Raw genomic sequence first — 22,206 nt, forward strand, 5'->3', positions numbered from 1 at the left:
CCTGAGCTCTCCTCTCCTCTCTTCTCCTCTCCTCTCCTCTCCTCTCCTCTCCTCTCCTCTCCTCTCCTCTCCTACCTGCCTTTCTCAATCCAGATGAGCTTCCACGATGGCCAGGGCAGCTACATCACAAGCGACGTGAGCAGCGCCAGCGAGTACCTGAGCAGCAGCGAAGGGAGCTCTTTGACCTACTCCACCCTGTCCGACCATGTCCCTCCCCCGCCCGTCAGCCCCCCGCCACCCCTGCCTCCTCCGCAGTTCCACGATCTCAAAGAGGAGTACAGGAGCACTGAGGCTGTGCAGAACCCCTCCTCCTTGTCTCCCCATCCCAACCCCCCATCCAGCCACTCCCACCCCGCCCCCCCGCCCCCACCCCCTCCACCCCCGCCAGTACCCTGTGTGCCTCCGCCGGCGCCTCGGGGAATCATCCACCGCAGGAGCGAGTCCAACCACATGAGCGTCAAGCGGCTGCGCTGGGAGCAGGTGGAGAACTCTGAAGGCACCATCTGGGGGCAGGTATGGCACAGGAGCTGGCTGAGGCATACATTTTGGGTACATTCCCTATCCTGAGGGTACACACAACCTCATTTGCCCACTCACTCTGGCCCTGTCTCTCTAGCTCTCCATAGTTGAAATCCTTGTCCCTTTCCATTCAGCCCAATGAAAATTTCTGTGAAGCTTCAAAACGTGCACATTCCTACACGTATCTCAGCCCAATAAAATCCATAATTTCCCTGTTTTCACATGGATATCTCTACCACACCAAAAGGTAGAAATTACCCTTTTTGTGAATTGTCATTCGGTATGTGACTCTGCATCTGAGCACTATAATGCAGCACTCCTCACTTAAAGGTCCCGATCAGACCAGGCAGTTGCTCATCCCTCGGCACCTTGCACATTAGTCTCCACTGCACAACATCTGGTGCAATGAGCCGCTGCTCCCCCCGTTCCCCGCTGCCCTCCCCAGGTAGCTGAACTGTTTGTCAGCCTGTTGCTCTGTTGGGAGCACTTCTCCACAGCTACAAACGTGCTGTCTTTGCTCCCCAAACCACCCCCTCCACACACACACAGAGTTATTTGTTGAGTGCCTAATAATTTTAGCAGCTCCGGAGGAGGAATGGCAGGGCGGTTGCTCAATCTTGCACCGCTGCAGTCCCACCTATAGTGTGGTCCAGGCTGCCTCTCTGCAGTTAGGGGGGCATGCGAGGTGCAAAGGGGTTGACCCCAAATGGACAGAATGTGGTACGATCAAGCATCAGCTATGTGCCTGGTGCAGCCTTTGATGGGGATGCCACGAGCAAAGGGCACATTGACTCTCATCCCTCCGGCCTTATTTGCTGTGCGTCTTCCCTTGTGTAGCTCGGTGAGGACTCAGACTACGACAAACTGAGCGACATGGTCAAGTACCTTGATCTGGAGCTGCATTTTGGAACGCAGAAGCCAGCAAGTGAGTCCTCCATCTGCAAGTGCCAGAGCCCTGCCTGGCAGGGGCGGGGGGGGGAGAGGAGCCGCCTTGTCCTGGGAGGTGGCTGGAGGCAGTGAGAGGCACCTTCCTGACCTCCTGGCGCAGACTGACTTGCACGGCTGTTGCCAGGGCAGCTGAGGGCGTGGCTCCGCACTTAGAGAATCCAGGGCCCAACCTCTCCGTTGGCATGAACAGAAGGGTTTTTCTGAGATTCATTGCCATGTGTGTGGGGGGGATTGGGGGGTGTTGCAGCATGTGAGGAAGTGAGAGTTGAGCTTTCCCTCCCTTGTTGCAATCCCCACTGGAAATCACCCCCTGCATGGTCATTAAGCTGAGGAAAAGCACCTTGCATTGGCAGCAGTAGACACTCAGGGCTCTGGGGAATAGATTTGGGGCTGGGGCCCTCTGGGCCCAGGCTCAGCAATGCCCCTGGGTGCTGCTCAAGCGATCTGCTGTGAACCTCATCTCAGGGGGCGTCCCAGGCAGCTGCAGCATGTAGAATCCCTCCACCCCGCATCATGCCTGTGCCTGTTGGCACAAGGGCAGCATGAACTGGCCCTCCCTTCATTCTCTGTGTGGCGCTGCCTGTTTCTCCTGTGTCTCAGTGTGCTGGGAGTTTCTGGCCTCACTGTTCCATCCTGGTGTCTGACGTGCTTCCCTTTGGATGTCGCATAGGGGGTGCGTTTGAGAAGCACCAAAGGCTTCTTTGGCTGGCCTGCGGGGCATTGATGGAATCATCCATGCTGTGCATGTTCATGGTGGATTTGAACTCAGAAGCACCCCCCTTTCCCAGGTCTTTTTGTTTGAGAGAGGCCACATGCCTGCAGATGTGTCATGCCCTGGACTAGCACCAGAGATGCTGGCAAGATTGCATCCATCACACAAACAGGGCAAAGCGCATCCATTGGGCCATTTGGATCATATCACCACAAGGGTTCTTGACTATCATTTGGATTTTAAAGGGCTCTTTCCCATATTGGATGTCCCAGGAACCATATTCAAACATTCCCCCCACAACCCCCAAAATCTGTTAGTACAAAAAAAGAAAAAGAATATTCTTAGCATCACTTATGAAAGGCCCCTCAGTGAATAATAATAGTGATAATGTTGATGATGATGAGGAGGAGGCATTTCCATTGTTCAAAGGACTTCACACCCATTATGTAAGTAAACCTTACAACAGTCCTGCAAGGTGGGCCAGTATCATTATTCCCATATTGCAGATTTGCGGGGAAGACTGAGGTTGGAAGAGGCTACCTTAAAGCCACAGGGAGTTCATGACTGAGGGGATCTTGGGGGTGTGGGGGTGGGGAGCATACAAACAGAAAACATAACAGAACAAAAAAATTAAAAATATAACATATTCTAAAATCCTCAGTTTCAAATATTACAATATTCTAGAAAGAAAAAAGGAAAGAAATAGGTTACACATAAACTTCAGCTTATGAAAGAAAAAAGGAAAGAAATAGGTTACACATAAACTTCAGCAGACCTGATATCCAAATATAAGTCCATTTGCAAGTTCCTGGCTCACACTCTTTGTCCTGCTTTCCACAGTGGCCAGCCAGATGCTTCTGGGAAGGCCACAAAGAGGGCATGATGGTAACAGCCCTCCTCCACTGTTGCCCTCCAGCAATTCATTTTCAGAGGCAGACTGCCCCTGGACCTGGAGGTTTCATTAGCTGTCAGGACAAATAGCTGTTGATAGACCTTCTCCTCCCTGAACGTGTCTAATCACCTGTTAAACGAGCAGTCATCACCGTAGCAGAGTACATCTGCTTATTCTTCTTGCGACTCCTTTCCCAGCAGCTCTCCCAGTGAGAGCCAAATTCCCCTTTCCCAGCCCCAGCCTGCTGAGAGAGATTTCCAAGAAAGACCATAATGCTCCCTCAGGCTGGAAAGAGTGCGTGCCTCCTTGTTCCATGGGAACAGCTCACTTAATCCACCCAAATGACATCCATCCATCTTGCTCCAAAGACTCCAAGACTCAAGAGGTTTGTCCCTCTCCATTCGTGGAAGGCACGATAGCAGTAATCCAGCCCCTGCGTGGAGGTGGCAGGACACCGAGCCTCAACCCTCGACCTGCCACCCCAGGGCCAGCCAACAGGCATCTGCCACTGGCAGTGGCTGTTGCCGATGGCTAGCGGCATCCACAGCCCTGGCAGCAGAGGCCAGCCTGGGAAGCTGGGAGTGGAGCAGCAGAGCATGTCAAGGAGGACAGCCGTGGCCGCTGCAGGGAGGACACTGCAGAGAGGCACAGGCTTGACAGGCAATCTGGGGAGGCCCAGTGAACTCCCTTGGGGATCAGGAGCTGGGCGTGAAGATCCTGCCTCTCCCTCGCAGGGAGAACTGGGAAGCAGTGGGGGTGGGCTGGGCCGGGGTCCCGTTTTGAGCTGTTGTCTGAGGATTCCTGTGGATCTCATGTCTTGTCTTGCCTTGCCTTTTCAGCTGAGCTCCCGCTCTCTCCAGCCAGGAGTGCATGTGGGGACACCCATTGTGGAATTCAAGGATTCCCAGCATGCATCGTTCCAACCCTGCTGCTCCATTTGTCTCCTGCAGGACCATTTGTCCAGCCCCCTCCTCATCCCAGAATTCCCCCATCCCCTTCTTTTCTCCTTCTTCCCAAAGTCCGTGGAACCCTGTCCTTATCTCTGATTAAATCTTTCAGTTTCTCTTCCAGAGCCAAGCCCTTTACCAGAGTCTTTTAAAAAGAAAGATGTGGTTGAGATTCTGTCACACAAAAAGGCCTACAATACATGTAAGTATCCTCCCACGTGCCAGCCGGGTACAGCGCAGACCCCGGGGTCGAGAGGCAGGCGCCTGGGATGCGGAAAGGTAAAGAGGGCAGAGGGCCGGGCCTGGGCCCTCCCCAGAACGTCTAGCACTCTCCTTCGGAAGAGTCGAGCCCCTCTGGCTTTCAGGGCTAGGCTGCTGCCTGGGCAGGCAATGCATGCAAGCAGTCCCGGGGCGTGTGGGGCGCGAAGGAAGTGGTGTGGCGGTGTGGCACTCCCTGCACTGTGGCAAGGCCTCCTAGCAGCCCCTTGTGGAGGACTCAGGTGCCTCTGCCCACTGGGCCGGTTTTCACTTGTGCCGGCGCCTGGCCTGAACTCCCGGGGCGTGTGGGAGGCCCTGCTGCTGACCCCCTCCCCCTTCTCCACCCAGCCATCTTGATTGCCCACCTCAAGCTCTCACACATGGAGCTGCGCCAAGTCCTCATGACCATGGAGAGTGGCCGCCTGGAGGCCTCCCACATCAGGCAGCTCCTCCTGTACGCTCCCGACGCAGTGGAGGTGCAGCAGTACCACAGCTACCAGGGCGACCGCAGCAAGCTGAGTGAGCCAGATCAGTTCATCCTGCAGGTGCACCTGAGGGGCGGTGCTGCACGGCAGCCAGCATGCGGGTGGCGGGCTGGGGCTGGGGGTGGGCAGGAGGCGGCGCGGTTCTGCATTCTGTGTGGACGCTGGGCGGGCTGCTGGCTGTACATTGGGGGCCCTCAAGACTGGTCTGGAGTGGGAAGAGCCTCACTCGCGATGGGGACGCTTCCGAAGGCGGGCCTGCTGCTCTTCTGATGCGGAGATCGAGGCCAGCCCTCCCCAACCTTGGGCCGCCAGCCCGCTCTGATGGTCTGGGCTACGACTTGCATCGGCCCCAGCCAGCATGACGAGTGGCCAGGGATGAGGGGAGCTCTAGACCCATGCACCGGGAGGGCACTAGGCCAGGGAAGGCGGGCCTAGAGAAACGAGCGGCGTGTGGGCCTGACTAGACCCACGTGGCCTGCTCCTCAAACGTGCACATGGCCATTTGCCTGTGAAGTGGAGGGGGGTCACTTTAGAGCAAGGTGGGTGACCCGGGGCCACGGGCTGCATGTACTCCCCCGTTCTCTGGTGCAGCCCCTGCCCCTGCCACGCCCCCGAATTGGCAGAATTCTGAAAACAAACTCTGGTTTAACCCTCCGTAGTGGTCTGTTACTGAAATTCAGTGGCAAACAATTTTTTTCTGCCGCCAACCAATTCAGTGGTGTGGCAGTGGGAGGAGTGTGGCCTGTGGGGGGTCTGGGGGGTGCAGAATGGTCCCAGACCCCTCAAATTGCCCCCCTCCGGTTTAAAGAGTAAACTGAACATGCAGGGGACAGAGTGGCACCTGCTTCCTTGCCTCCCACTTTGAAGCTGATTCCCCCGGCTCTGCTACTGGAAGCGACGGGGAGGAAGGCTGCCTCAAGCCATGGCGCACAGGGAGGCGAGGAGCGGCCAGGTTTCGTTCCCCCTCCCTGCACTCTGTTCACTCTTTACGTTGAACCCAATCCTGCTTCCCAGGCAAACTGGCATGTCAGGTTTGACTCTGCGTGGTTTGTTTTTTTAACCTTGTATCCTGGTTTCATTCCTTCTCATGTATTGGAGGTGCAAAATTAAATCCAGTTGAATGCCAAAGCAGTTTATTTCTTGAGATGAACACATCTGTCCTTTTTCAAAGCCTCTGCCTGGTCACGAGGCTAGGAAAGACCACAGCTGCCTGGGCACGTTGCTTCCTGTCCACTTTTGCCCTCATCTCCAGAGCTGTGCACACTTTGCAGGAAACAGCAGGATCTTTTCACAGCCATTTGACAGCAAAAACGACCACCTGCCCCTAGCACCGGCCTCTGGTAGTCCTCCCAGGGAGGGCGAGCGGCGTGCAGAGAAAGAGAGCAGGGTCCCTGGCCAGTCCAGGAGAAGGCAGTGAGGCAGGCCATGTGAGGAGGGTGTGAAGCTGCTGCAGCTGCCCAGAGCAGTAGCTCTTTCTCCACAGCTGTTTAAGGCAGAGGAGCCCTTTGCGTGCCACTGCCATGGTCTTTGTTTTGAAGGTGCCTTTTGTTGCCTCTGCATGTGCTCGTTCACGACTCCAGCACAACCCAGGGCTAAAGCGGCAGCCTGAGCTCCCCTGCAGGCAGAACGTCTGCCTTCTGCCCCAGGGCTCCTGGAATGAAGAGTTCTGTTGTCAGATTTGAGTGCTCCTGTACACATGTCTGTTGAGTCTGGGTGGCCTTTCACTGCCAGGCCACAGCGCTGTTTCTCCTCCAGATGCTTTTGGTGCCTGAGTACAAAACCCGGCTGCGCAGCCTTCACTTCAAGACCACCCTGCAGGAGAAGACGGAGGAGATCACAGCCAGCTATGAGTGCATCTACAATGCCTCCCTGGAACTGAAGAACAGCAAGAAACTGGCAAAAATCTTAGAGGTCAGGAGTTCTCCTTATTTCCAGCTGTAGCCACAAGGGGGCAGCCACTTCCCACTCAGCCAGGGATTGCTGCTCTCTCTCTCTCTCTCTAGGGATGGGCACACATCTCATTCCTCTTCACGCATCGCATCGTGAGAACACATCCCCTTCACCATCCCAAACACCAGCGCTATTTTCCGGGAAATGTTTGCAAATTTCTGAATTTGCGATTGTGTTTAAAAAATGCCATGTTTTTAAAAACACGCACTTTGAAGTGCACATTCTGCCCCCACTCCTGTGCTTTTTCATGCTTTAGTCAATGGGGGGAAATGTGCACTTGGAAAAATATGCACAGAAAAGTTCACTTTTCCAGTTCGAAACGCACACTTTTCCCATTTGAGCAAACCAAAAAGTAGGCTGACAACAAAATGGAAGTGAGCCGAAACAAACGTTGAAGTGATTTTTGGAGAATGTAGGTGAGCTCCAACATTGCTCTTTTTCCTATTGCTTACTCTCTCCATCCATGTTTCTGGAGCGCTCCTTGCCTGGGGTGCAAAATAGCCATGCTTCATTCACTCATAGAATCATAGAATAGTAGGGTTGGAAGGGGCCTACAAGGCCATCGAGTCCAACCCCCTGCTCAATGCAGGAATCCAAGTCAGAGCATCCCTGACAAATGGCTGTCCAGCCTCGTCTTGAAGGCCTCCAGTGTGGGAGAGCCCACCACCTCCCCAGGTAATTGGTTCACTTTTTCTGGGACATCTGCGTGATGTTATTACCCAACTGTGGTCCTGCCACATTTTTGCGGTGTTTCTTTTGCCTCTTTTGAGAACTCAGAAAACCCAACTTTTTGCAGGAAGGGGACAGAAATGCAATCCGGGCAGGTCACTGGTGCACTGCTGCATTCTTTGATGTTTGCAGTCCCAACACTTTTACTTTTCACTTGAATTTTGTGGAGGTGATGCCAAAGGAAGGTGCATCCAGGACCCTTTTGGTGGCTTTTTAAAAAACGTTCTCCTGTAATGTACAAGAACATTAATGAAACAATGTTTTAAAAATGGAGAAAACAGTGGGATTGCTTGAGCAGATTGAAATTGCCCCCCACCACCAAAAGAGCCCCTCAGGCAATTCAACCCAAGAGTAGGGATGTCAGAGAATTCCGCCACGGATCTTGGTGAGGCCGAATGCCAGTGCATTCGGCCCCCGAAATCTGTGGCAGAATGGCCTGCCCCCCCGCCCCCCCACGGAGCCCCCCCGGGACGAGACTTACCTGGGGCGGATGTTCCGGGCTGCGGCGGCTGCGGCGGCAGCGGCTGGTCTTCCGACTGGCTGCCACCGCCGCCATTTGCAGTCTTGTTGTTTTTTGGGTTTTTTTTACAGAGACATGATAGGCTATGTAAAGATTTACGTAGCCTATCATGGCTGGGTTAAAAAACAACAACTGTGTATGCAAATGGCAGCAGCTATGGCCGCCGCCATTTGCGTTCCTTATTTTTCGCTGTCTGAGTCTACGTAAATATTTACATAGACTATTATGGTGAAAATAAAGGGGAACACAAATAGCATAGAGGGCGCTTCACTATGTAAATATTTACATAGGCTAAAATGGTGAATCAAAAAGGGACGCAAATAGCGCCCGCTACACTATTTGCGTTCCCCTTAATTTTCGCCCCAATAGTCTACGTAAATATTTACGTAGACTCAGACGGCATAAAATAAGGAACGCAAATGGCAGCGGCCATAGCCGCCGCCATTTGCGTACGTGGTGTTTTTTGTTTTGTTTTTTTTACCCAAAGCCCTCCACGGCCAGAAATCTGGCTGCGGATGGCTCTGGCCTGGGCCTGGCTGTCGAGGCTGTCGAGGATTCCGGGGGGGAGGAACGGATCGCCTCCCCCCCCGTTGAGGATTCCGGGGGGAGGGACGGAACGCCTTCCCCCCCACCATGAACATAATCCGCGGAAAGGTAAGTGACTTTCGTACATCCCTACCCAAGTGCCCTTTTTGCATTCAGGGTTTTGTTTCCATAGATCTGGTTATACAGATACCCATTCCAAAGACTTGTGAAATAGCTTGCAGCACTTAAAATCCCCACCACAAGCACTTGGCTTCTTCACAGCAGAGGCCCCTCAGTTTGATTCCTGGAAGGCAACCTGAAGCTAAAATCCTTTCAGGGTTGTAGTTCCCACCCAAAGGCTGACATAGATAAACTCAATACCAGGTTATTAGGGCTGTGCACCGCTTTGGCCCGAGCTCCGAGTTGAAGCGGACTGCTTCAGGCCACCTCTGAGGCAAGGCGGAGGGGGCCCAAAGCGGCCAGAAGTGAAGCAGATCGCTCCAACATGCTTCGGTGCAATCCGGAAGCCCAGCAGCCACGCCGCCGTCAGTGCCCGCCGCCCAGCCTCCGGCTCCTTATCTGGGTCCTATGGACACCCACTGACAGCCGTCTTGTTGTTCTGGAGGGGGGAGCCATCTTTAAAATGGCTCTCCCCGCCCCCTGGAGCAACAAGACAGCTGCTGGCACGTGTCCAGGGGGCCTAGGAGCTGGCAGTGCGGCGGCTCCTCCGGTGGCACCAGCAGCCGCTCTGCCAGCTCTGGCACCGGCTCCCTTGGCAGTACCGGAGGCTCCACAGGCGGCGGCTCCCCAGTGGCGGTGGGCCCCTGCGCGGAACAAAGGCCTAGGTAAGGAGCTGGGGCCTAGGCGGCGTGGGGTGGGGGGCGAAGCAGGATTCGGATGTGTGAACCCTGCTTTGGCTTCATAGGCCGAAGTGAGTCGCGGCCCTCTGAATCAGTCCGAGCCGAATTGGGCCCACTTTGGAAGCTTCAAAACAGCCTCCGAGTCGGATCGGGGATCCATGCACAGCCCTACGAATTATCATAAACAAGAGTTCAGAGAGTGACCAGGAGGATTCAGACCTGGCAGCTATCCAAGCATAAAGGATGCTGATCTCCGCGAGGTCTCATCAGCCAGGGCCTACTTTAAATACCAGGCTAGGCCTCTTCTGATCACCGTTCCCGACCTGACCCTTTAGTCTGTAAACGCAGAGAACGCTGAGTGGGTGTCGCCACTCCTTCCTCTCGATTTGACGTCTCACCCTGGGTGACATCCCTGATCCCCCCCCCCGAATCCTCTCGTTCTCCGGTTCCCATCACCTTGGACAATAAATCGGGTGTGACATGACGCCTTATCCAGCAGCTGGGCCAGATCCGATGCTACATTCCCCATTGTCAGGACTCTGCTGCAGAGTCAGGCTGCGCCGGGGCCCCCGGCTTTAAGGTTCCCACTGCCATCCTGGAGTCTATATCATCCCTCTCTGATTTGGAATCAGACCCAGGCTCCTCAGCGTACAGGCCCTCGGTGATCCTGGGGCCAGGCCCCAGTCACCAAGACCCCAGGCAGGCAAATTCTATCAGGCGCACCCGGTCCTGGGAGTCAGATCCTTTTCTCATCACTGAAGGAGCGCTCTGTTCTACTCCGTGCTGCAAAACCTCCCAGTGGAGGTCCATGTTGCTTTCTCTCGCGCACGCCCCTGCATTCAATTTCCCCTCCACTTCCAGCCCCTGCACAGCACATCACTGCAGCTGGCCCATCACATTGCTCTTTGCCCCTTGGGCAACTCCACCACCATAGCTAATTGGTTGATTGCACCTGCATTCTCCTCTTCTGCCCTGTCACCTTACAGCTGATGGGTCTCCTGATCTCCTCCCCTGAAGCCTCCTCCAGTAGCCCAGATCACAGCAGCCAGCCCACCACTAAAGCAGAAAAAGGGAAACCAAAGGGTCCCTGCTGAGACTGAGCAGCTGCCACAAAGTGAGGGAGGCAGAGAGGCAGAGAACCACACTGGAGGTGACTGGGAGCCACAGCAGCCCTCAGGCCTTGCCATGAAGAGCACTGACCCAGATCCATTTCAGTCTGGCTTCAGGCCTGGTTACTGGACAGAGGCTGCGTTGGCCACCTTGTTGGACAGCCTATCCTGGCGACTGGAGTGTGTCCCTGTTGGTTCTGCTGGACCTCTCAGTGGCTTTTGATACCATCGACCATGCTGTCCTTCTGAGGCATCTGTCTGAGACAAGATCGGGAGGCCCTTCCTATGGTGAATCTGGTCCTTTTTGGAGAGTGATTTCGGGGTGGGGGAGAGATGCCCGTTGCTGGGAAATCTGGCCTGTGGTGCCCCCGACTCGGCTTTCATTTGTGAGCCAAACTGTGGATTTCTTCCTGAAATCCAGGAACGTTGGGGTTTTCCCCCTTATTTGCGCAAATAATGGCCGTAATTTGTGTGAATTATGGCTGCAATTTGTGCAAATTGTCAATTACCATTTAGAACAAAAACAAAAATCTGTGAGCTAGCCCAGCTTGATGCAGATCAAGTCAGGCCAGCTGGTGGGAAAATGAGCTGAAGTGCAGGGGCCTGCGCTGATGGGAGCTCGGTGAGCTCCACCCCCAGATGGATCCCTCCGACACCCCTAGCTGGGGGACTCCGGCTCAGCATCAGCATCATGGTCATTGGCCTGTGTTATCCCTCAGGGCTCCGTCTTATCCCCCGTGGTATTAACTTATACATGAAACTGCTGGCAGAGGTTATCTGAAGTTTTAGTGTTCAGTTAGGGTGACAGTGTGTTTGGTGGGGCTTCCTCCCATGTAAGTGTGCATAGGATTGCAGTGTCAGTGTAGCATGACCACGCTGCTAACTGGATCTGCTGGGATTAAGCGTTTCCCCACCTTTCCAGCATGCAGAAGGAACTGGAACTGCTGGGGGCACACACTGTTGGGAAGGCAATTTGGACTGGAAAGACAGGTGGCAGGGAAAGGGTTAAGCACTGCTCTCCCCAGCTGCTTCTCTCTTCAAAATCCCCACCTCCAAAAGCAGCCCTGGGGTGGGAGGCTTCCTTCCACGCATTCCCTCGTTATGTGTGGTTTGCCCCTTGGGAACGAAGCAGGAGGTGACTGGGAGGAATTCCAAATGCTCCCTTGTCCCCATTAATGATGCCATGGATAACACCTGGTTAACAGCACAGAGTCCTTTGCTGGCTACCCATTAACTCAGAGTTATGGGTGAAGCGTGCCGCTCTGGAAGCTGCCGCCGGCCCCAGGGAAATCCCGGCCCCGTTCGCTCCGTGGGACATGGAGCGCATCTTTGACCCACGAGTGGGGGAGGGGTGGGAAACTCACCATGCTGCCTGATGAAGAGCAGCACGCCTGATGCAGGTGGGCATCTCTCCAGGGACCTACCAGCAGGTGCTTCAAGCAGCGGATGCGCTTGAAGCTCCTCCTCACATTGGTTGGTTGGCGTCCTGGGGCGACTCGTGACCGCGTGAAGCTGCCTTACACTCAGTTGGCCCATCCAGCCCAGCATTGCCTGTCCTGACTGGAGGGAAACAGCTGCCTCTCTGTCAAGACCTGCTGCTCCCTGCGGCCCCATGAGTGGACTGGTGGGTAGCGCCTGGATGTACCACTGAGCCACGGCCCCTCCCACAAGCCCACAAGCCCTCTCCGTTTCTGCCTCTTCCCCTCCTGCTTGGACGGCCGTCGAACCTGACCTCTTGCTGCTGCCCTCCTTGCTTGGGCCACTCTGATTCTGGGTCTGCTGTACAGTTGCACGCGCAATGCCATGAAAAGAGTAGAAAACACAGTGGCTGGGTGCATTCAGGGGCTAGCTGCCACTCCTGAGGTCAGGAGACCCCCACCCCCATATTGGTTTACATTCCCCTGCCTTCACTTGCAGCTGTGCCTTGCTGAAGGCCTCTCCATCGGCCAGCCTCTCTCTTCGATGGATCCACCTTATACTTGTGACCTACTGTGATCTGGATTGAAGAGGATGATGTGGAAGGGCAGGGGGGTGGACTTGATGGCCTCTGAGTTCCTTTACATCTCCAGTGTTCCTAGATTCCCACAGTCAGAGTCCTCACCTGAGCATGGCTACCTGGAATTTGCTCTCTGGTTTCTTCTATAGAAAATTTAGGCTGGGCCCTGTCTCTGGCTGGGCTGTCATTCAACCGCTGCGTGACAGGTAGAGATACAACAGATGAAGCTTTACCTACATGGAAATGCAGTGAGGGGAGAATCTGTACCTGCCAAAACTCTGCCTGTCACATGGACCACTGATGAGCCCTGCGAGAGAGCAGCAGTCATATGAGCAGTGCTTCCTTTGCCTGTCTCCCCGGCTCAGCTCTGATCAGTGGGACCACTTGGGTGTGAGCGGAAAAAGAGAAGGAACCGGCGGGGCTCACTCATGTGGGATTCTCTTTGCAGTTTGTGCTGGCCATGGGGAACTACTTGAACCACGGGCAACCGAAGACCAACAAAACGACCGGCTTTAAAATCAACTTCCTCACTGAGGTAAGTCAGAGCCCTCCTGGGACATGAGTGCTCTACTGAGATGAAAGGGAGGGCTTCATGTCCAGCCTCCCATGTAATTCTGAGCCACGAAAAGCTGGATTTGTAGTCTCTTGGCACTACCCAAACCACTTAATTTAATGTGTTTATTTACAGCAGCCTTTCCCAACTTGGGTTCCTCCAGAAGTGTTGGACTGCAGCTCCCAGAATCATCAGCCAGCATGGCTGTGCTGGCCGGGAATGATGGGAGTTGCAGTCGAACACCTCTGGAGGAACCCAGGTTGGGAAACGCTGGCTCACAGCATGTAGAAGCTGCCGTATGACAGAGCTCTCTGGGCAGCTCACGAAGCCGCTGCAGCCCCTGCGCAGCCCGCTTCCCCTGGCTTCTGAGGCATCCTGAGCTCCCCGCCACATGCACACATCTCCAGGCGGCCGCCTGCTGCAGCCACACAGCCTAGGAATACAGCGGCAACTGCAGAGCCCCCATGGGGCTGGGCCAACGGTGCTCTCGGGCTGAGCAGCCACAAATCAGGCACCCTGTGGCCATCAGATTCCCACTGACAGTGTTTGCTTTGTGTCGCTTTGCTCTGCTCTGCTCTAGCTGAACACCACCAAGACGGTTGATGGGAAATCTACCTTTCTGCACATTCTTGCCAAATCACTTAGCCAACATTTCCCAGAACTCCTGGGCTTTGCCAAGGACCTACCCACGGTGCCACATGCTGCCAAAGGTAAGCCACCGATGGGGCTGGCCCCCCATGAGGCAGGGTGAATCCTTCACCTTAGTTGGTGGAGCAGTGAATTGCGTAATCCCCCTTCCCCACCAAGAGGACCCCCAGCCACCACCCTGTTCCAGCTGCAGTAGGAGAGCAGCCAGCGGGGCTCTCCGGAGCACCCACCGACCCTCTCAGGGTGATCCAGAGGGCGGGCTCTCTGAAGAGCAACGTCGCCTGGAAAAAGAGAGCTGACCAGGCCCAAATGCTTGGCTCTGAGGGGGTCCTTCGTCAGAGCCAGGCATCATAGGAGGGGTGTCTTAGGAGATCTCCTGAGAGCAAGCCAGGCGGTGGTGCCAGGGTAAGGTAGGGCAGGGGGTCTTGGGCAATGTGGGGAGGGGCCAGGTGATGGGCAATGTGGCAGGGGCAATGCGGGGGTGATGCAGCGGTGCTCTTGTGATCTCCTGCCTCAGCTGGTGGGAAAGCTTGCACCGGCCCTGACCACTAAGAATGGAGCAAAACAATACCTGAAAAGCTCTTGTGGGCCTCTGAGATCAGCCTGTTCAAGGGGCAAATCAAAGGCTGTGCACTACCTAGTCATGTTCAATTTAAAGTCACAGGAACCCAGAAAGCCTTAGTAGGGTGTTGCCTGTTCACAGAGGACGGGTTGGTCCTGCAATCGTGGCTTATTGCAAAAAGAAAAGGAAAAAAAGCCACAAATCATGTCTGAAACAATATGGCAAGATTATTCAGAACACACTGAAATACAATGGGCCAACATTGACATCATGAGGAGTGAACAAAGGGTGGCATTTCCAGGAAAAGGGGCTAGTGCAGAAGAACCTGGCATTGATAGCTGCCTATAATAACTTACTTTTCCACCAACTTTTCATCCGCTCCCACTTCCTCTGAGGCTGCAGGAGTTTTCCCTAGTGGTGCTGATGCTTTGCTATCCTTTGCAGGGTGTAACTCTGTAAGCTCTTCAGGCACCTGCCCTCTACTTGTGGCAGAGCACACGTTTCATGGGCTGGAGGGTGGGTGGTTGTCTTCGCAGCTGAGGGCTGGGCACTGGCCTTTTGCTTCCGTCCAGTGTGATGAAATGTGTACATGTCACTGCAGAATCCAGCGTCAGCCCTGGAACAGCCTTGAATTGCTTCACAAAGGAAGGCGCGTCACCCGCTTTTCTTCCTGCCCAGATGGTCAGCCATTAGCTGGGCAGCAAGGAACACAATGGGGGGAAAGCTGTATTAATGGAACACAATGGGGGGAAAGCTGTATTAATCAGGATCACTGGTGGGGGGTGCAGGAAAATTAAAACATCTCCCCCAACCCACAGCGATCCAAGTCTAATCGAATAGCTGCTAACCGAATAGCAGTACGAAAACGGCAGTCTTGATCAAGAAGGCTGGGAGCGGGGAGGCTTTACCTTCCCCCGCCTGTCGACCCAAGAGGAGGCTGTGTGAATGGTGCACACGCATGTGAGCATGAGTGTCTGTGTGTGCCCTGCCCCCACTCTGGAGGGTTTAACAGGAGCCAATGTGCCCCACCCTAAAAAGGCTGTCCACCCCTGCCATAACACTCAGGGCCAGCCCAAGACATTTTGCTTCTTGAGGTAGAGGTCAAGATGGTGCCCCCATCCGTTCCACCTACAGAAGCCAACTGGACCGACAGTTGTTTTATACTTCAACAGGATGGTGTCTGTCCTCCATCATACGAGAGGCAGTAGCCTAGTTTAGGGGGCCCAGGTCAGGGGCATGTGACATACCTAGGCTGGGGACTCAGGGGGAACAGGCGAGGAGCAGTTGCCTCACTGTGCCTATGGTAGGGCTGGCCCTGCTAACACTTTCTCTTCCTTAGTGAATCAGAGAACATTAACGGCTGACCTCAGTGACCTTCATACCACCATCACCGAGATTGAGATTGCTTGCCAGAATGTGGTGCCTTCCCCCGAGGACAGGTTTGCAGCTGTGATGGATGTATCCTTTGGTTGAAAGGGCCAATTAGTTGTGGGCTTTCACCCTGCCACGGATGAGAAGAAAGGCGTCAGCTGGGTTGGATCCTCCATGGGGCAGGAGCACAGTCTCCACCATGGGAGGAGGGCTGCAGGGGAAGCAAGAGCTGCGCTCTGGCTCTCGTGTGCACCCCACGCCTGCCCACATGCGTGTTGGGCGGGTGACCGAAGGCTGGGAGTTGCAAGTGGGAGCCATGGGGGGCTCACTTGCACTTCTGGTGCATCATTAGTCTTCATATCACAGGGCTCCTCTGTGCATCCCTGGGGACAGATGGCGCTGGGGTTGGCTGTCTGCACCTTCTGAATGAGACTAAGGGCACCTCTACACCAGCCTAAAGTCCTGCATTTCAAACGGGGCTGTCTGCTTCTGTTTTAAATGCAGGATCACAGCTGACTGCCTTTCCACGCGCTCCCTTCCCCCCTCCCCTTCCCCCCTTCTCCCTCTATCTGCGTCTTCCATTCTCTTTCATTGATCTCGCTCCTCCTCTTGCCACTTTTACTCTTTTTACGGAGGGAACTCAAGCGGAAGACAACGGGGCAATTTGGTAGCTCATTATCTGCGATCTATTTCAAAACGGCACAAAGGGCATTTAGTGCAAGAGGGTCACGGCAGGGTCAGGGCGTCATGTAAAGAGCCCTCAAACTTCCGTGAAGGAGCCATCTCAGTCGCAGGATAAAAGCCCGATGTGAGGGAGCCCTAAGGAAGAAAAGCTTCTTTCGTTCTTCTTTGCATGTTGCTCGGAGCCTGTTTCTAGCTGCAGGCTCAGTGGTTCTCCTCCGAAGTGTTGGATCAAGGCAAGCGTGCCCTCTCCTTGCGTGCTGCCAGGGGCCTCGTTTCTCCTTAGCCCTCCTCCTCAGGCCTTCCTGGAAAGTGCTCATCCCACCCTAGAGTCTCTGGGTGATCTTCAGCACAGAGCCATGGAAGAGTTCAGCAAAGTCCTGTCTTTCTTTGGGGAAGATTCCAAAGTCACAACCTCTGAAGCTTTCTTTGGCATCTTCGCTGAGTTCATGAGCAAGTTTGAGGTGAGCTCCGGGTGGTTTGTGGCAGCAGTTCTCTGGTGTGGTCTGACTGTAATGGTCAGCCAGGTGTGTTGTCCTTCATCATGTGCTGATGTGGGGGGGTGGATTGCTGCCAGTTAGAACATTTGGCTTTGCAAGGGAAACTTCAGTCTCTGAAAAACATCAAACAGCGGAACAGGTTGGCTCAGCAGCCTTGGGGTAGAGTGGTGCTTTTGCTTTGAGCGTCCACCGTCTTGAATCTGGGCAGGCTACCAAAGAGCACACCAGGGCCTGTGTGAAGACAGCAGAAGGTACCAGTATAGGTCCTCAGCTGCTGATGCCCACCTAGAAGGTGCCACAGCCCCACAGAGAGGCTAGAGGTCTCCCAGGGGCAGAGGGGCCTGAGAAGGTGGCTAGGAGTGTGCTTTGCTTCCACACCACCTGTGTTGCACAGCCACAGCCGCGGGGCTGGTCCAAATATCAACCCTCATGTAGCAAGATCTGTGTTTGGCCTAATGCATAGGGCCAGGCCTTTTGTGGTCGGTGCTTCTCCTCTACTTGTGGCAAATGGGTCATCTGAATCATTTGTCACGCGCAAAAACCATAATCCAGCCTGGGAACTTAGTGGTGAGCCAGCTGGCACAGCAATGTCCTTACTGGGCTGGTCTCCCACCTTTTAGAGTGCATGGGCACATTTAGATTTTTTTTAAAGTGTGGTGTGGCCACAAAATGGCTGCCATGGTAGGGGGGGCATGGCAAGTCACAACATGTTGGGAGTGCCCCTGCCCCAGCTATGTGTGTCTGTGTATTCTCACACACACAAACACACACACACACACACACACACACACACATGGTGAGTACGCAGACCATTTCCTCCCTATGCTAGTTAATTGAGTCATGTCTCCGTTGTCTTACTGTCTCTTGAGAGTGACCAGAAGACATTTCAAAGCTTGCAGGACAGCCTTGAAGTGGTGTTTCTGAACTAGCTTCACCTCCAGTCCTGGAAAGTGAAGATCCTACCTTCATCTGCACTGCCTTACATTCCTCCTGCCCTCCGCCCCCAGCAAAGACCATCCCCTACTCTACAGCCCATGGCAAAAAGGAGGCCCAACTGGGAATGGGACCCTGAGGGGCCCAAGTGTCTCTATTTTAAAAGAGAAGAGGCTGCAGTAAGCAGCACTGGTTTGCCCCCACACTTGGGACCTCCCTGCCCATCCTGATTTTTATTTTATGTCTTAAGATTTTTTAATTTGGGAGGCTGGCTTGCTGCAAAGCGAAGTGCTGGCCTCCATCTTCGTTTGGGTACCACCTCTGCCTTGTACTTAAGTTCTGGGGCAAGTTACTTTTCTTTTAGTCTCACCATTTAGGCTTCTGGGCAATGAGCGTTCTGTGACCAACCATACCCACCAGGTCAGTTGTTGTATGAATGTGCAAGGCGCCCCTGTGGCAGCCATTTTGTGAAAGTGCCCATGACGTGCTAGCAGAATTCCAAATGTGCCCCCTGAGCCAAAAAGGCTGGGGACCCTGACCTCAAGAATCAAGACATGGCAGAAATGCCGGCAACGGAGCCGCCCCAGTGCTTGGGCTGCTTCTGCTCGAAGCAGCGGTCTCAAGCTGCCTCCCTATTTCCTCACAGCCAGGCTCTCATTTCTTTAGCAGCCACAAAGAAGCGGAGGGTCCATGGTCCCCCCCGAATGCCCCTGTGTCTCAGCATGTTCTTGCGTTGCACGGCCCACCAGTGCTGCCTCTCACTCTGTTGCCCTCCCTTCTTTGCCTGCAGCGGGCCTTCAGTGATGTCCAGGTTGGCGAGCCCCAGCGCAGCCCCCGAGTGACCCCACCTCTTGCCTGGTGACGGGACGGCGCCTACCTTGCAAGGTGCAGCGCAGTGCTCTCTTGCCTGCGGAGGGCCACTGGTTTTGGACAAGGCTGACTGTAAATATGTATAAGGCAGTGGCATCTCAGCAGGGATCGAGAACCATTGGAGAAAGGGAAAGGACATTGCTCTTTCTGGGGCTAGGGAAAATGTCTCTGCAATGCCTCCATGGAGCCAGATGCTAGGGGAGAAGAGAGGACATGCTATGGGCATGCAGGCTGTGATGACGACACCCCCCCCCCTCCGGACTCTCCAAAGGTTTCTGTGAACTCCTCAAGGGAAGAAGCTTTTCTCCTCTACCTTCAGGATGGACGTTCCTTAGGCCCAGCAAACCCTTGGGTGGCAATTGGAGACACAACAGGGGTGCATGCAGAGCTGCCCTTTCTTTCCCCCCAACTCTAAAGGCCTTTCTGAGGATTTTTCTTTTCAGGGAGACACAGCAAAGCCCGAGTGTGGTGGTCGGCATCATCCGCCCAGGTCGTTGGTGCACATGGGCAGGGTGGGAGGAGCACGTTTGTGTACCAAGCCCCACACCTTGGTAAGCTTCTGCCCGCTCTCCAACTCATGGCAGGACCCGGATGCTGTGGTCACACAGGCCTGATGGCACCACTGCCTCGCTCTTGCGCTCTCAGCTGTGCATCCTGGTCTCAAAGGGGGCTGGCCGTATCACTGCAGGCACACCGAACTGGTCTTGCAGGAACCTTCTGCCCCAGACAGTTCTCCCGGGGGTGGGGGTGGGGGGTCAAAACAAAATTCCAGGCAAGCAGGATTGACCGCAGCGCGGTGCTTTTCCCGAGGAACGAGCTGATGGAGAAACTGGCAGTGTTGTGGTTGCAGCATATTCACTACAGAAGGAGTGAAGCAACCAAGGGGCCCGGGATATTCTTTGCCCTCACTGTCATTCCAGTAGCTTTCTTTTCTACTGGGCAGGAAATGGGTGACTAATACACACACACACACACACCCCTCACTATTGTTGCTCCACAGGTTTGGCAGGTTTTTATGGTGCTTCAAAAACTTGACAAATCTCTTTCACCACAGAGGCTAGGGCAATGAAAGGAAGGTATCTGTTTAACAGGGGCGAGGCAGGGGTGGCTGTGCCCCCCCCTTCTGCTCCCTGGTCTCCCGCCTTGGTCCAATGCCCGGGAGTGAAGCGACCCTGTCCATGCCTCCTGGGAGCGCAGAGCTGGGCTTCGCAGTGGGCGTGCTTGTTGCTCCATAAAAGACACAGAGCTGCCTTATTGCGAGTCGACTCATGCTCTATTTGGTCCAAAACTGCCCATGGCTCTGGAGAGCCATGGGCAGAAGCCTTCCCCTGCCACTTATTGGAGATTCTCTTAGCTGGAAATCAAACTGGGGGCTCATTTTTGTTCTGCCCCAGCAGCCTGCAGCCCTTGTGCCCTAGGAAGAAGAAACTTGCTCCATCCAGCCATTTTTGTCCAAGTAAGACCAGCGAAAGCAGAAACCACAGACTCACCACCGAGTGCATTAACGACACTAGACCTTTGTGGGCAATTACCCCAGGCTATGGTTCTTGGGGTTCGCTTTCTTCTCCTTTTTCTAAAAGCCCAGCTGCCACCCCTCCCACAGCTGCAAAGGGTTTCTTCTTGCACTGCTTCCAGTGCCAGGTCGCTCCTTGCCTTGTAGGATCAAATCACGCAGGCCCTTTTTTGTGGTTTGCCACAGTGTATAGCACCATGGCCCCTCTTCGTTCTGGGCGGTGATATGCAGTGTGTCCAGCTAAGCGTTTTCAGAGAGCTGTATTTATGGCTGTCCTGGTTGTGCTTGCTGTGGTAACGCTGCAAGGCAGCAAGAAGCACTCCAGCCCTGTTGTTTCCAGATGGTCTTTTCTTGTGGTATTCTTCAAAGATGGAAGAGCTCCTGCTGAGGAGTTTGGGTGCTTCCAGACAGAGGGCTCCAGCACTACCAGTCAAAAGGCCTTGTGCCGCTCTCCCATCTTTTCCTCCTTAACGGGTTTTTTTCTGGTAAGAAAACAGATGGACAAAGTGGTGGGAAAACATGGGAGGGTGATAAATTGAAGATGTCATCTTCTAGACGCCCTGTAAAATTCCATGAATGAGACAGGGTGATTGCACAATAAAAACCTCATCTGGAAGCACCCTATGCAGATATGCGCAGATCTATGTCTCTGTCCAAATCCATGTGTTCCCCTACAATAAAGCAAGAACCTCCTGCAGCAAAACCTGTCCTGTGCAAAATTAGACCCCTTTGATGACACTGTCTCTCAGTTCCTGATCCAAGGCCAAGCATCTTTGCAGTGAGATTGTGATTCATTTCTGGGATGTATTGGTTTTTTAGAAAGAAATGCTTATGATGCAAATGTAGACAGGGGGTTTCTCCATACGACTGGAGGTTCACGACGTCATGTAAAGGACCCGCAAACTTCCATGAGTAACCTATCTCAATGGCAGCCCCGTGTGGAGTGCCACACACAAATGCATAGTGTTGTAATTGCTGGAGGAGGAGTTTGAACTGTCATGTGCATTTTATCATTTGTGTAGATAGCATGAGAAATTGCCGCAAACCATAGTATAGTGCTGCAGTTGTGGGGGCCTGGTCTTGTTGTTCTGTTTGACGAACTGCATGTGCACCTTTGCTGCTATGCAGGAATGGAGGTTTAAAAATAAAGAGTGGTTATTCCCTGCTGCACAGCTGTGTAGGTACACAATGAGAAATAGCTCCCCCCCCCCCGAAAACAACAACAACATGGATTTTCTACCCACAAATCCCATGAAAATCATTGTCAGGAAAGAACAGCAAACAAAAGGAGTAAAGTGTAGACCCTACCATGGGGAAGGGGGTGGGGGAAGCTACAGGGTCTACAGCCTTAAAGCCACTCCCGCTGGTAGCTCTTATAATACCGCTAGATTGGAACACATATGTAATCGTAGCACATGGAAACTGCAAGCACCAGGGCAAAAAAGGCAAAAAGATAGCTTGAGAAAAAAAATATTGAGGAACAGTGACAGGACAACGGGATGGGTGTGGGGTGCGTGCCCTGTGCGTTACCATACCAGGAGAAATGCTAGCGTACATTGGCCCCTGGCCTGTTGCCTGTTCAGCATTATTCCTTGGCATGGATCTCCCCATATCTTCTTGAGAGCAGATTGTTCCTTACTGATAATACGAAGTCTTTGGGTGAGGTTATCATGTACAGGCCAGCCTTGTGGCCTTGGGGGAGGTGATCATTAACTGTTCATTATAAAAAGGAAAAAATGCCTTATTTCTCAATGGAAAGCAGATACTTTTTAGTATTAACCTCTGTTTGCTCTCCCGCTCCCATCTTCTGTCTCTGAACTCTGCCAAGGCATTTAGGGGATGATGCAGACATCTTGCCTCCATCTAGAATGGTCTGGCACTCAACAGCCAGTATTGCCCCGTGGGCCAATTTCCATTTGAATTTCATGGATGTTTTATTTTGAGCTGTGCACAAATGGCCTCTCAAAATTCTCCACCCTATTTGTGGGCAGAGAAATTGGGGTAGGGTGGTGGGACAATTTCACCAAATTTCTTCAGATGAGGAGAAATTCCCAAGCAGTTTCTCCAAGGTGGAGCTCACCATTTGCAGCGTTTGTGGCACAGCTTCTTTCTTTTTCCCTCAGGG

At 53.8% G+C, this 22,206-nt stretch overlaps 1 protein-coding gene across 1 annotated transcript in view; it reads left to right on the plus strand.

Annotated features, from left to right (window-relative positions):
- GRID2IP (Grid2 interacting protein) overlaps nucleotides 1–18,560 on the plus strand; it is a 76,666-nt gene extending 58,106 nt beyond the window's left edge. Inside the window, 10 exon segments of the mRNA XM_084817887.1 lie at nucleotides 94–513; nucleotides 1,357–1,444; nucleotides 4,143–4,220; nucleotides 4,625–4,821; nucleotides 6,517–6,672; nucleotides 12,899–12,985; nucleotides 13,584–13,713; nucleotides 15,553–15,671; nucleotides 16,565–16,729; nucleotides 18,489–18,560. Coding sequence (XP_084674013.1) covers nucleotides 94–513; nucleotides 1,357–1,444; nucleotides 4,143–4,220; nucleotides 4,625–4,821; nucleotides 6,517–6,672; nucleotides 12,899–12,985; nucleotides 13,584–13,713; nucleotides 15,553–15,671; nucleotides 16,565–16,729; nucleotides 18,489–18,560 — 1,512 coding nt within the window.
- Nucleotides 18,561–22,206: the final 3,646 nt, after the last annotated feature.

This window comes from Heloderma suspectum, chromosome 12, assembly GCF_057233095.1.
Source record: "Heloderma suspectum isolate Gila_16-S chromosome 12, 16-S_ref, whole genome shotgun sequence".
NCBI classification, from domain to species: Eukaryota; Metazoa; Chordata; class Lepidosauria; order Squamata; family Helodermatidae; genus Heloderma; species Heloderma suspectum.